Below are 15,319 nucleotides of genomic sequence, written 5' to 3'. Positions count from 1 at the left end.
TGTGTGTCTGGAAGATCTCCGTTTGAAAGGACAAGCGCTATCCCCAGGGTTGCCAGGTCCAACAAAAATACCCAGCCCAAAATCAGTCTAAAACCCGCCCCTCAGAATCGATTTTGGGACATTTTAAATCGATTCTGAATCGTAGTAAATGAGAATCAAGATTCTTATGTGAATCGATTTTTTGGCACACCTCTAGTCGGTGGTGGTGTGTTAGAGGTTGTTTGAGATGATGTGGTGGTATATTGGGGAGGCTGCAAAGGATTACTGCAGAGAATGGTATTTCAACAAACATAATTTATGACGTCACACATATTATGTAGGAGAACAAAATTGTGCTATTCATCAAAGGTAAGTAGTTTATATCATGTTTTACTACAGCAAAAGTCCATTTTACACCGGAGTTCTCCTTTAAACACTGCAGGGCATAGAGTTCTCAGTGGCTTCGGCTCTCAGCTGCAGCTCAACATCCAGATTTAATTTAATCCTGATTACACCCCTACTAGTTTTAGTTCTAACCCATATTTATTTGTCTTACTCCAGAGCAGGCATGTTCATGTGGAACTGGCCTTCCTCTTAGTGGTCAAAAGGCCACTTCAAAGAACTAAAGAAATTATATGTAAGTAAAATATATGTAAGCAGGCTGCTGTAAATGCCAGCAGAGCAAACAAAACCAGTGATGAGTAAAAGGACTGACTGTGTATTTTCCCAATATGTGCCCACATTCGCGCCATGCTGTGATTAAAGTGTAAAAGTTCTCCGCTTCCCTTAGAGACAGCTCTAATAGGGACTGCAGTGAGGAGGCAGACAGCAGGCAGATTTGCTTAACGGATGGCCTCTGGTGATCTGCAGTAAACATGGCTCTCCTGTGGATGCTCTGCTGGATGTGTGGCTCAGTGAGAAATCTCCTGACAACACGCCTTTGAGACACTGCTGCTAATTTACGCCTGGTTTTTAAACCAGCTGCCATTAGCTGCTCAGAAAAAGCCCAGCAGAATTATAATCAAATTACACACTTTCAGTAACACCACCCTTTCACCCACCCATTCAGCCTACAGCTGTATAGATTTACTTATTTAGCCTACATCAGTTTAGCTGCACCCATTCCACCTACAGCAGTTTAGCTCCACCCAATCAGTCTACAGCAGTTTAGCTCCACTCATTTAGCCTACAGCAGTTTAGCTCCACCCAATCAGTCTACAGCAGTTTAGCTCCACTCATTTAGCCTACAGCATTTTAGCTCCACCCATTTAGCCTACAGCAGTTTAGCTCCACTCATTTAGCCTGTAGTATTTTAGCTCCGCCAATTCAGCCTACAGCAGTTTAGCTCCACTCATTTAGCCTACAGCATTTTAGCTCCACCCATTTAGCCTACAGCAGTTTAGCTCCACTCATTTAGCCTACAGCAGTTTAGCCCCACCCATTTAGCCTACAGCAGTTTAGCTCCACCCATTCAGCATACAGCAGTTTAGCTCCACCCATTCAGCCTACAGCAGTTTAGCTCCACTCATTTAGCCTACAGCAGTTTAGCTCTACTCATTTAGCCTGTAGTATTTTAGCTCCACCAAGTCAGCCTTTTTTCAGTTTAGCTCCACCCATTCAGTCTACAGCAGTTTAGCTCCACCCATTCAGTCTACAGCAGTTTAGCTCCACTCATTCAGCCTGTAGCATTTTAGCTCCACCCATTCAGCATACAGCAGTTTAGCTCCACCCATTCAGCCTACAGCAGTTTAGCTCCACCCATTCAGCCTACAGCAGTTTAGCTCCACTCATTTAGCCTACAGCAGTTTAGCTCTACTCATTTAGCCTGTAGTATTTTAGCTCCACCAAGTCAGCCTTTTTTCAGTTTAGCTCCACCCATTCAGTCTACAGCAGTTTAGCTCCACCCATTCAGCATACAGCAGTTTAGCTCCACCCATTCAGCCTACAGCAGTTTTGCTCCACCCATTCAGTCTACAGCAGTTTAGCTCCACCTAATCAGTCTACAGCAGTTCAGCTGCATTTGAATGATTGTCTGCCTACGTCAGTCTGAATAAAAAATAAGGACAAGAGCTCTTGGTGAGAATATGCTGTGTACATCTGATTCTACAGCTTTATTTAAACAGCAATTAAAATTGGCAATTAAATGTGGCTCAAGTCCAATCTTTTATGTCATGCGTTTTAAAAGTAGTGTTTTTTCAACACTGTTCATTAAATCATCCCCAAAGCACTCCTTATGAAGTCTAGTATTATTTAAAGTTACCTTTCACTGTGTTTATGTTTGTTTTAAGGAAAAACACTCATTGCTTTTTATTGAGAGAAATGGTTTTGAGTAATGTTCTAAGGTGCCTAAAATCTTTGCACTTTATTGTACATAGAAAGGCATTGAGCAAAAAGATGGCAAGGTACACATGTTTGCATGCATGTGAAAGATCACACTGTTTTTTATTAGGGTATGGGGGCGTGTCTTTTGGATATTGAAGACAATGTGCTTTGATTTTTATATTAATTATGATTTGAGCTTAGCAAATTTGTATCTATCTGTGGAAACCTGGCATTAATGTGAGATCTGCTCAGGTTTAAATCTTGTGCGACTTAAAAACATCCTCTAGTGTAGGGGTGTACAATATGGATAGAAAATGATTGGTATTGATGTGAAACACGATTAATTAAGATCCTAAAATAGTATAAAGTCTCTAAAGTTTTTCAGCACTTGGCTTCTCTGCACTCATCTACTACCAAAGAGTATTTTTGTTTGTTTGTCCACTGTGAACATCTGCCTCACTCTACCTTGTGCTGTAACTCACTGTAACTTGCTCACTGTAACTCACTATTTTACTCCACATCACTTTACTTCCACTTCACTCTACCTTTCTCAACCTCACTCTGCCTTGCTCTAGCTAATTTCATATTGCTCTAGCTCACTCTGCCTTGCTCTAGCTAATTTTCTATTGCTCTAGCTCACTCTGCCTTGCTCTAGCTCACTCTGCCTTGCTCTAGCTAATTTTCTATTGCTCTAGCTCACTCTGCCTTGCTCTAGCTCACTCTGCCTTGCTCTAGCTAATTTTATATTGCTCTAGCTCATTCTGCCTTACTCTAGCTAATTTTATATTGCTCTAGCTCACTCTGCCTTGCTCTAGCTAATTTTATATTGCTCTAGCTCACTCTGCCTTGCTCTAGCTAATTTTATATTGCTCTAGCTAATTTTATATTGCTCTAGCTCACTCTGCCTTGCTCTAGCTAATTTTATATTGCTCTAGCTAATTTTAAATTGCTCTAGCTCACTCTGCCTTGCTCTAGCTAATTTTATATTGCTCTAGCTAATTTTAAATTGCTCTAGCTCACTCTGCCTTGCTCTAGCTAATTTTATATTGCTCTAGCTCACTCTGCCTTGCTCTAGCTAATTTTATATTGCTCTACTTTGTGCGCAAACTCACTCTACCTTGCTGTGCCTGTCAGGTCTTTAGTCTGTCTGCTTCTTATGTCTGTGTTATTCTCAGGTCTGTGTTTCATTCCCAGTGTTTTTCCACTCACCTGTGTTCATTTGTAGCTCCGCCCCTTCGTCCCAGGTGTTTCCTGTTCCCTGTGTGTGTGCACCTCTATTTAAGGTCCGTGTTCCATTTCCCCGGTGCCGATCCTTGTACGTTTATCGTCTGTCAGTGCTCCATGTTTTCCCCAGTTTCCTCAGTCCTGTTTTCAGTAAATCCATGTGTATTTTGTATTTGTTTTCGTTAATAAATCCCATTTTGTTTGCATTTGCGTCCGCCTCCGCGTCCTCCCTGCACCCGCACCTGACAGTGCCTCACTCTACCACACTCTACTTTGCTTTACCTCACTCCACTTTGTACTCTTACTCGCTCTGCCTCATTCTGCATCACTCCGCCTTGCTCTGCATGACTCCACCTAGCTCTACATTACTCTACTTTGTGCTATAACTCACTGTATTTTGCACTGCCTCACTCTGCCTCCAGTCTGGTTGTCACGTGAAAACAGTCTCCAGCGTAAAGAGCTCCCTCTGTTGTTGCACATCACAACTCTTTTAATGTGTTTATTGTAAAAAATAATGATATCATTTATCATGCAGCCCTATTCTATTGTGAATTGTAGTGCTATTCTACTGCTTTAGTGTGTGTTAGTTTGTGCAGAAGTGTTGTCTGTGTGGAGGAGGTGATTATTAACTCTTGGACTTTGGGGAGCTGTACCTCACAGTTAAACAGTACAGCATACCAACACTGTCTCATCAGTCAGAGTGACTCCATCTTACTGTTTCACTCTAAGTCTCTTACACACTTTCACACTGCAGCCATTAGAGTGTGTGTGTGCGTGTGTGTAGTCCCTGCGGCAGGCTGATGATTAATTCACTTTGCTGTCAGGACAGAGAGACTCTGCAGTGTGACAGGAGGAGGAGAGGATTCATCCCTCATTCAATCACTGCATCTCTCTCGCTCTCTCACACACACACACATAAACACAGAAACACACACACTCATTTAGTGCTTGGCCCATTCCTTGTGCAGCCTGTGAGGTCACCGTGAGGTCAGTGTCTAGGCAGAGATCTGAAGGCAAAGCAGGTGTAAAGACAGATTCTAATTTGTATTTTCCATTCTGCCTTTAATGGTGCAAGGGCAATAAAGAAACTACATTCCATTTTAAGTGGAACAGAAAATTACTTTAATGTAACTACTTCATCTATTAAGGCAGAATGGAATTTGAGCCATCAGCATGCAACTGCTCCACACTTTAAGGTGAAACATTTACAGTGCCAGAATGTAATTGCTGCACCATTTTAATATAGTATGGAAACAATATAACTGTTTGGGGTGTTCAGGTGTTTACTGATCTTTAATCACTGACAGTCTTCCTGACACTGTATGAGACATCCAAAGGCCCTGTTTTAGTGATCTATATGCAAGCCGTCAACCATGCACCGTGCAGCTTGGTTTAGGGCTGTTCAATGTGTCTTTGCTATCATAACGATGGGAGAATTACACCTAGGATGACTTGAAACACACAGAAAGCATGTACTAATTTTCCTAATTAATCATGGGTGTGTTTTAGGCATAACATGCAATAAACCAATCAGTGTATCACTTGGCATTTTCTTTAAGAGTCAGTTGAGCTCTTAGTTTGGCGTGTTCATAGTTGAACACTGTAGCGCTTCTGCACTTCTCAGCAGAGGAAACTGACCTGCTCTTTCACACTGTGAAGGTGCTTGAGCAGGTCATTTAAGAGAGCAGCAATTTTATATTCAGTTTATTGTTGATGTAAAAAGATGGGTCTGTGCACTGCTGCACAGCCTTTTTTGTGTAACGAGCAGTTGCCAAGATAGTAATGATGGTTGATAACGGTGCAGGAAAAAATAGATTCAAGCTTGAATCGTGAATCTAACATTGAACGATTCAAAATCGATTCTCATTTTCAAAAAAAATATTTTTTTTTTGGGTGAAGCTACTGTCACACGGAGCTTTTTAATTGTACCGCGGAGCTCACCTACTGTCCTGCGGAGCTCTTTAACTGAACCGTGGAGCTCTTTAACTGTCATGCAGAGCTCAGCTACTGTCCTACGGAGCTCTTTAACTGTTAAAAAGCTCCAGTGTGAGCTCCGCTCGACAGTAGGTGAGCTCCGCGGTACAGTTAAAGAGCTCCGCGGTACAGTTAAAGAGCTCCGCGCGACAGTAGGTGAGCTCCGCGCGACAGTAGGTGAGCTCCGCGCGACAGTAGGTGAGCTCCGCGCGACAGTAGGTGAGCTCCGCGCGACAGTAGGTGAGCTCTGCGGTACAGTTAAAAAGCTCCTCGTGACAGTAGGTGAGCTCTGCACTACAGTTAAAGAGCTCCGCGTGACAGTAGGTGAGCTCTGCGGTACAGTGCTCTTACTGCCTCTACCTATTAGGCTACAGATGAGTGTGTAGTGTTGTGTAACGGTGTTTGTTGCGCCGCTAAAGTATGGATTATGAAGAAAAAGAAATCCAGCTAATTTGAAAGAATCTGAAAAAAATCTAATCGTGACCCCAAGAATCAATTCTGAATTGAATTGTGAGATTCCCAAAGATTCACAGCCCTAATGGTTGACTGTTGTCTAGGTTAATTTCAGTCAGTGGCGCACCTGTGTTTTCCGTTGCCAAGATAGCAATATGACAGAATTTACCTGAACACAACTCATGTCCAGACCACCACACCCATTAGCGTAGATATATTCGTAAATGTCTTCGCTGTTTAAACAGGGTGGGTGCAGCGCATGAAAATGCACGTAGTGCAAGATAGGCCCCATGGATCTAGTAATAGTGTGTTTCTCTGCGTCTGTGTCTGTATGTGTGTGTATAGCTGGTCCACTGGTCTGGAGGGATTACACAGTGGGAATCTGATGTTAATTGTGTGTGTGAGGCTGCAGAGAGGAAAGGAGTGAAGGAACTGGGAAAGAACAGCACACACTCACTGAGACTGCTGCTCACTGAGGTAACACACACTCACCCACACACCAGTGTTGGTGAACAGATATTTCGAGGAAAATGTAAAGGAAAAGTTTTTTTTAAAACAGTGAACAACACTATAATCTATAATAATACAACTCTCTCTATTTCTCTGTTTCTCTTTCTTTCTTTCTTGCTCATTCTCACTTTCTCTTTCTCTAGTGTATTGTATTCTCTCTCTCTGAGCAGTTGAAGGTGAGAGTGAGCAGTTTGTTGGAGTGTCTCGATGAGCAGCCACCTCAAGAGACCAACCCCAGCTCTTCGATGTATCCTTTAAACACAAGACATATCAAATATACATATACACGCACACATTTATACACTGCCTGGACAAAAAAAATTGACACTTGGATTTAACTTAGGAAATGATCTAGGGTTGCTGCAGTTGGTCTGCAGGTTTAGGTTCAGCAACAGTATGTGCTGAAAGAATGAGGTCAACTGACTACCTGAATATACTGACTATAGACCAGGTTATTCAATCAATGTTTTTTTTTTCTTCTCTGATGGCATGGCCATATTCCAAGATGACAATGTCAGGATTCATGGGGCTGGAATTGTGAAAGTTTGGTTCAGGGAGCATGAGATCATCATTTTCACACATGGATTGTTCACCACAAATTCCAGGCCTTAACCTTATTGAGAATCTTTGGGATGTGCTGGAGAAGACTTTGTGCAGTGGTCAGACTCTACCATCATCAATGCTGCTGCAAGATCTTAGTAAAACTTAAATTCAACACTGGATTGAAATAAATCTTGTGACATTGCAGAAGCTTATCGAAACAATGCCACAGTGAATCCATTCCACAATGAAAGCTAAATGTGGTCCAACAAAATATTAGTGTGACCTTTTTTTTTTTTTTTTTTAGTGACAGTTTTGCCCATTCTTGACATTTTTTTAAGCTTCATGAGGTAGAACCTAGAATAGTTCTCTAATCATTAAGAACATGAAGGAGTTCCAGAATGCACTTCTAATGCCATCAATATTAATCTACAATAAAAAAAAAAGCTAAGAAATTTTAAATGACCCAGTCATCTAAAGCATCATAGGATGGTTCTTGTCAAAGTGTTTCAGATTTTTATGCTTATCCATTTTTCCTGCTTTAGCACATCAACTTTAGGAGCTGACTGCTCATTCGCTGCCTAAAATATCCATCCATAATATATCCATGTTGCATGCATGTTTGTGTGTGTGTATATACATATTACATATTATGACCACCTTTGTGTGTCCACATTCATTGTCCAGCTTACCAGCTGTGCTGATCATTTTGTATGGGATCATTCTATAGTAGTTCAATAATTACAGACTGTAGTCATTTATCCATTTCTTTTCAACTAAACTAAGTAGGAGTGTCTAGTAGGGTGGCCAGGAAGTGGACAGACACAGTGTTTAAACCCTCCAGCAGCACTGCTGTGTCTAATCCACTTGTACCAGCACAACAAACGCTAACACCTCATACACCACCAGCATACTAATCAGTGTTAATCACTGCGGTGCTGAGAATAACGACCCATCACCCAATTAATAATAGCTGCTCTGTGGTGGTCTCTCTGGTGGGGTTCTGACCATTAAAGAATAAGGTGAAAGGAGGATAATAAAGTATGCAGACAAACAGAAGGATGATAAGATGGACAGTGAGTGCAGAAACAAGGAGGCGGTCATAATATCATGACTTGATTTTGTGTGTACATAAAAACATTATTGTTTATTACAAGTGTGTAACTGTCCTTGATTTATTCTCAGACAAATTGGAGCTCTGTCCATCTGCTCAGAGGACTTCAGAGTGAACACAAACACCTTCCCTCAGTGAAGACACAAAACACACATTTTCAGGCTCTTAAAACCTACAGTTTAATGCAAATGTATAAATATTGGTTTCCATTTATCTATTGTTATCTATATTTGTTTTGCAGTGCTAGTTAGTTTTTTCTATATTGCCTAGTACACTTAGAAACTTACTGATTTTCCACAGAAGAATCTGTTCCCTTCTACCTATTTACAGTCTTTATACACTAAAGATTATACAGAGAGAATGTGCAGGTTTATATTTTGCATCATTTGCATTGCTGATTGATAAATAAACTGATTCAAATATTTTGCATCAAAATCTTTATTCATAAAAGATTAATGGGTTTATGATTAAAAAAAGTTAGTTTTTCCATACAAAGTGTATATTAAAAATCTTTTTTAAAGTGACAGTCCGTAAATTTTTGGTGAGAATGTGTTTGCACAGATCATGCTTAAAAGTACTTTTTTTAAACATGCATTGTGGTGCATTTTTTATTCAGAGTAAATGAATCTGGTGATTTTACAGAGTATTAGCAGCACCATGGTTGCTCAGGTAACCAGCAAAAGCTTTTATAGCTTTTGAAATGTCCCCGGACCTACCAAACACTGTTTATAGAATGAATATATATATATATATATATATATATATACATACGTGTATGTATATATATATATATATATATATATATAGCTTTGCAGGAATGGTAGCAGAGACACATTAATGCCATTTATTATAAAAACGTACAACAACACAACAACATATTAACAATGAACATCTATTTTCTGGTCTATGTTCGTACATTAGAGGCACCGGATTATATGGCAAAAGTAAGGAACAAGAGTGTCACCATGTTTATCTTCTAATTTTAGCAGGTCTTGCCTCTGGGGGCGCCTAAGTAAACAAAACTGTAATTAAAAAAAAACATTCCAATGAGTGCTGGATGTTAATCTACACATATTTGCCTCCTGAAAACTGTTTATGCTTCTGGTTACAGTAAGCTTAGATTTCCAGTATTTTAGTTTGTCCCCTCCACACTCAGGAACACTTGTCACATCTGGTGCTGTTAGCTCCTCTGTTTCTCACGCACCCAGCTCTGACAGAGGTTCTCAGTCTAACAACTACATTACCCAGAACGCACCACCCGCTGACACGCACACACCCAGTCACACGTCACCTCACCTGCTCCAACCAGGAAGCCCCGAATATTAGTCTGGCACTATTTAAGGACACCTCTCACACACTTCTGTGCCGGGTATTGTTGGATTTTCCTCATTACTAAGCGTTACTCTCTATTGTCTCTGTTATCTTCGTGTATGACCTTGTTTTGTTTTTTCTCGACGCCGATTTTTGGATTATCTCTGATTGTGGATATTTTTGTGTATGACCTGGACTGTTTCACGTTTTTTTGATTTTGGATTACCTCTGATGTTGGCCTGCTTGTGTTTGAACTCTGGACTGTATCTCACTCATGGTATGGTTATCCCTACGTTGCTTCTGTTTACCGGTGCTCTAACTTTGTTTGTACGACTACCCTTTTTTCTACCTGCTATTTTAATAAACAACCCGTTTTACTGCATCTGCGAGTGTCTGTATTCTGTGCACACCATGACAGAATACCCGGCCTCTCTCGATCAGACAGCAGATGCGGATATGCTAAGATCAGGGTTGTTTAATCAAGGCAGATTGCTCGGTCAGCACCAGCAAACACTCGCCGGTGTGACCCACGCTGTTACTGAGTTAGCTAGCCAGCAAGCTAACCAGCAGCAGCAGCTCTCTAGCATTCTCGAGCACCTCAAGGGCTTAGCTGTAGCTAACGCTAGCCCTGTAGCTAACACTAGCACCATTAGCTCTCCTGTCTCCGGCTTTCAGGTGTGCAAGCCGGAGTATTTTGATGGTTCCCCGGAGAAATGCAGCGGATTTCTCTTACAATGCTCCGTATTTTTTAGTAACGCTTCTCCCGCCTCAGACAAAGCTAAGATCGGCTTTATTATTTCGAGGCTGTCTGGTAAAGCACTCGACTGGGCTACGGCGGTTTGGGACACCATTTCTGAAACCAGCTATTCGGAGTTTTTGACTTTGTTTCGAGCAGTTTTTGATCACTCACGCTACGGACAATCCTCTGGAGAGCTTCTACTGGCGTTAAAACAAGGTCAAAAAACTGTTGCTTCATATGCCATGGAGTTTCGCACTCTGGCAGCTGGCAGTGGCTGGAACAACGCTGCACTCATCTCTGTGTTCAAGAATGGACTTAACCCTGAAGTTTTGAAGGAGTTAGCATGCAAGGATGAATCCCTTACCTTGGATCAGCTGATTTCCCTCTCCATTCGGTTAGACCAGCTGCTCTCTCGCCAAACCAAGACCAACCTCCACGTACAACCCACTCCAGCAGAGCTACCTCACGCTTCATCAGACTCCACAGTGGAACCCATGGATGTTCAAAAGTCCAGATTATCTCCAGCGGAACGCCAACGCCGCATTCGGTTCCATCTTTGTCTCTACTGTGGAGAGGCTGGGCATCGCAAAGCTGCATGTGGTCTCCTGACCCGATCCGTGAAGGCTCCAGCCCTGGGAAAGCGCGTGGGGGGCTCTCCACGCGCTAACGTGGTACGTAATTCTATCTCTAATCACAAAGCTAAATGTTTTACGTTACCCGTTATTATCTCTTCACCCACTGGTATGTTCTGTGTCCCAGCGCTTGTAGATTCCGGGTCGGAGGGGAACTTCATCAGTTGGGACCTGGTCAAGGAACATGGCATCCCTACCCGTGACCTGCGCCGTCCCATTTCTATTCACGCGGTGGATGGGAAAACTGTACGCTCCAAGGCTATCACTCGTCAGACACTTCCCGTCGCTCTTCAAGCCAGCGCTCTGCATCACGAGGAACTGCCCCTGTTTGTGCTTCCCTGCTCTGAACACCCGGTGATTTTGGGCATGCCATGGCTCAAGTTTCATGATCCTGTGGTTTCCTGGACTGATGGTGATATTACGGTTTGGTCTCCCTCTTGTTATGAACATTGTTTAGCTCTTAATGAGTTAGCTTTACAGTCTACCTCGGTAGAAAGTCCTGACGCAGTAGATACTCCTGTTATCCCCTCTGAATACTCTGATTTTCTTGATGTCTTTAGCAAAGCCAATGCCACTAAATTGCCTCCACACCGTCCTTATGACTGTGCTATAGATCTAGTGGAGGGAGCTACGCTGCCCAAAGCTAGAGTCTATCCCCTCACCCTCGATGAAGAGAAGGCTATGGCAGACTATGTTGAGGAGGCACTCGCTCAGGGTTTCATCCGCCCGTCTAAATCTCCGGTTGGTTCAGGGTTCTTCTTTGTCAAGAAGAAAGACGGGGGGTTGAGACCCTGTATAGACTACCGTGGGCTTAATGACATAACTAAGAAATTTGCGTATCCGTTACCCCTCATACCCAGCGCTCTCGAGCAACTTCGTGAAGCTTCCTTTTTTACGAAATTAGACTTACGCAGCGCGTATAATTTAATTCGTATCCGTGAGGGTGACGAGTGGAAGACTGCCTTTACCACTACTAATGGGCACTACGAATATTTAGTGATGAGTTTCGGTCTCGCTAACGCCCCGGCAGTCTTCCAGTCATTCATGAATGACATATTTAGGGATATGATTGGGAAATACGTCGTCCTATTTATAGACGACATTCTGATTTATTCAGCTGATTTTGAGTCTCACGTGATCCACGTACGTTCCGTTCTCCAACGCTTACTGGAGAATAGCCTTTATGCCAAAGCAGAGAAATGCGAATTTCACCGTCAACAAGTCTCCTTTCTCGGCTATGTTATTAGCTCCCAAGGCGTCCTGATGGACGACACCAAAGTTTCAGCTGTCACTGACTGGCCCGTTCCGCAGTCTATTAAGGATCTCCAGCGCTTTTTAGGTTTCGCAAATTTCTATAGGCGATTTATCCGCAATTTCAGTGGTATAGCTGCCCCTCTTACTGCTCTGACCAAGAAAGCCACTAAGATCCTGAATTGGTCCCCCGAAGCTGAGCAAGCTTTTAATAAGCTTAAAGCTGCATTTGTGTCCGCGCCTATACTAGCTCACCCTAAGCCCGAACTCCCGTTCGTTGTCGAGGTCGACGCTTCGGATACTGGGGTAGGGGCTGTTTTGTCACAGCGTAGTGGGTTTCCGCCTAAAATGCATCCCATAGCCTTCTTTTCACGAAAAATGTCTCCTGCGGAGCGCAACTACGGCATAGGGGATAGAGAGCTTCTTGCTGTCAAACTGGCTCTCGAAGAATGGCGTCACTGGCTGGAGGGGGCCGCGCACCCATTTACTGTTATCACTGATCACAAGAATCTCGAGTATTTACGCTCTGCCAAACGTCTTAATCCTCGCCAAGCTCGTTGGTCATTATTTTTCTCTAGATTCGATTTCTCTATTTCGTTTCGCCCTGGCAACCGTAACACTAAGGCAGACGCGCTATCCCGAGTCTATACTGCTCCGGATAGCGCATCTCAGTCTTCCGAACCTGAACGCATTCTTCCTCCGGCCGTCAAAATTGCAGCTATTCGCTGGGAATTAGATGATCTCATTCAACAGAGTGTAGCGCACTCACCACCTCCTGAGGGGTGTCCCTCTCACAAAACTTTCGTTCCTGAACAATTCAGAGATCGTCTTATTAGCTGGGCTCACTCTGCTCTCACCTCGGGCCATCCCGGCGTTACGCGCACTCTGCAGCTAGTATCAGCTCGCTATTGGTGGGAAACCATGCGAGCTGACATACACGCTTTCGTCTCCTCCTGTTCCGTTTGTGCTCAATGCAAAACCCCAAAAACCCTTCCAGCCGGTAAGCTTGTTCCTCTACCTGTACCAGAAAGACCCTGGTCTCACATAGCTGTAGATTTCGTCACCGATTTACCTGTCTCCGAGGGTTACACCACAGTACTCACTGTTGTGGATAGATTTTCCAGGGGGGTTAAGTTTATTCCTTTCTCTGCCCTGCCCACTGCACTTCAAACTGCACAAGCCATTTACACACACGTGTTTAGACATTATGGTATTCCAGAGGATATTCTCTCTGATCGGGGCCCTCAGTTTACTTCCAGGGTTTGGAAAGCATTTTTTGAACATTTGGGTGTTCATGTCAGTTTAACCTCAGGGTTCCATCCCACTAGTAACGGTCAATGTGAACGTGTTAATCAAGAATTAGGCAAGTTTCTCCGTCTGTACTGTTATAAGCACCCCTCTGACTGGTCTCAGTTCCTGATATGGGCTGAGATTGCACAGAATTCTCTCACTAACTCCACTTCTGGTCTCACACCGTTTCAGTGCGTTCTGGGTTACCAACCTCCGTTAGCTCCGTGGACAGCCGTGTCCTCTGAGGTTCCTGCGGTGGACGACTGGATGAAGCGGAGCGAGCAGGTGTGGGAGGAAACTCACCAGCAGGTTTCGGAGGCGTTACGCAAATACAAGGAGCAGTCCGACAGACACCGAGGCAGTACCCCCCAGTATCAACCCGGGGATCGAGTGTGGTTGTCCACCCGGGACTTGAGGTTTGAGGGGGAGTGCAGGAAACTTCTGCCTAAGTATATTGGGCCTTTCAAGGTTTTGTCTCAAATTAACGAAGTTACTTATAAGATTGAACTTCCAGCCCAGTATAGAGTCCATAATTCATTCCATGTATCTCTCCTGAAACCTCTTGTCCCAGGTCCACTCGCAGAGGGTCTTCCGGATGACGTACCGCCCGCGGCTGTGGAGGGGGAGGCTTCATCCACCTACGCGGTGAAAGAGGTGCTGGATTCTCGCAGGCGCGGCGGTGGGCTCCAGTATCTCATTGAGTGGGAGGGCTACGGCCCCGAGGAGCGCTCTTGGGTTGCTGCCAGTGATGTGCTGGATCCGGCTCTTTTGGCTGAATTTCATGCTAGTCATCCGGGCAAACCTGCTCCTAGACCCCGTGGGCGTCCCAAGCGCTCACTTTCCTCGTCGGTTCCGGTTCATCGGGGTTCCCAGCTCCGCAACCCCCGCCTGTCCGGCACCTCTGTGGCTACTCCTGTTCCTCCCGCCGGTACTCCCTGTCCGTCGGGTGGTCGTCGTCGTGGTCGTCCTCGTTCCGTTCCCGTTCCGACTCCCTCGGGGGGAGGTACTGTCACATCTGGTGCTGTTAGCTCCTCTGTTTCTCACGCACCCAGCTCTGACAGAGGTTCTCAGTCTAACAACTACATTACCCAGAACGCACCACCCGCTGACACGCACACACCCAGTCACACGTCACCTCACCTGCTCCAACCAGGAAGCCCCGAATATTAGTCTGGCACTATTTAAGGACACCTCTCACACACTTCTGTGCCGGGTATTGTTGGATTTTCCTCATTACTAAGCGTTACTCTCTATTGTCTCTGTTATCTTCGTGTATGACCTTGTTTTGTTTTTTCTCGACGCCGATTTTTGGATTATCTCTGATTGTGGATATTTTTGTGTATGACCTGGACTGTTTCACGTTTTTTGATTTTGGATTACCTCTGATGTTGGCCTGCTTGTGTTTGAACTCTGGACTGTATCTCACTCATGGTATGGTTATCCCTACGTTGCTTCTGTTTACCGGTGCTCTAACTTTGTTTGTACGACTACCCTTTTTTCTACCTGCTATTTTAATAAACAACCCGTTTTACTGCATCTGCGAGTGTCTGTATTCTGTGCACACCATGACAACACTACTACTTTCCATTTAAAAGTACAAGTCTGCTACTTTAAATTAACTTCAAATGTATTTGATTGCAGACAGTATTTACCCAAATTATTAGAGATAGATAGATACTTTATTGATCCCCGAGGGGAAATTCTTATTAGTTTTGTCTGATCAGATTAATTTGTTAATATACATCCATAACTGCATTTTACATGTAGTTTTGCATTCAAAGACATTTTTGGAAATGAAGGCAACATGCTCTGAGATGTCAGTGTACTTTTCTTCATTAATACTCATCACAAAAATTAATTGACTCTACTCCAAGACAGCCCCTGGCTTTTGAACTTGTTGCTGATACAAGTCTGAATTGTCTTTTTATCTTTGGTCTGGAGCACTTTGTCCATTTCCTTAAAAACATCTGTTAAACTAAT

General features: G+C 43.6%; 1 protein-coding gene across 8 annotated transcripts in view; it reads left to right on the top strand.

The window, feature by feature from the left end:
* Positions 1-8,541, top strand: part of LOC111197586 (meiosis inhibitor protein 1) — a 55,723-nt gene extending 47,182 nt beyond the window's left edge. For 7 of the 8 annotated variants that reach the window (XM_049475785.1, XM_049475786.1, XM_049475782.1 and 4 more), the window contains 3 exons: positions 6,298-6,429; positions 6,606-6,709; positions 8,188-8,541. In XM_049475785.1, coding sequence (XP_049331742.1) covers positions 6,298-6,429; positions 6,606-6,709; positions 8,188-8,254 — 303 coding nt within the window. In that variant the 3' untranslated portion in view covers positions 8,255-8,541. Of the gene's footprint in view, positions 1-6,297; positions 6,430-6,605; positions 6,710-8,187 lie in introns of those variants that run through there. The other variant, XR_007438165.1, reaches the window with a different exon arrangement.
* Positions 8,542-15,319: the final 6,778 nt, after the last annotated feature.

The sequence above is a fragment of the Astyanax mexicanus genome, chromosome 3 (assembly GCF_023375975.1).
Source record: "Astyanax mexicanus isolate ESR-SI-001 chromosome 3, AstMex3_surface, whole genome shotgun sequence".
NCBI lineage: Eukaryota > Metazoa > Chordata > Actinopteri > Characiformes > Acestrorhamphidae > Astyanax > Astyanax mexicanus.
This window is presented reverse-complemented; position numbering and strand designations above follow the sequence as displayed.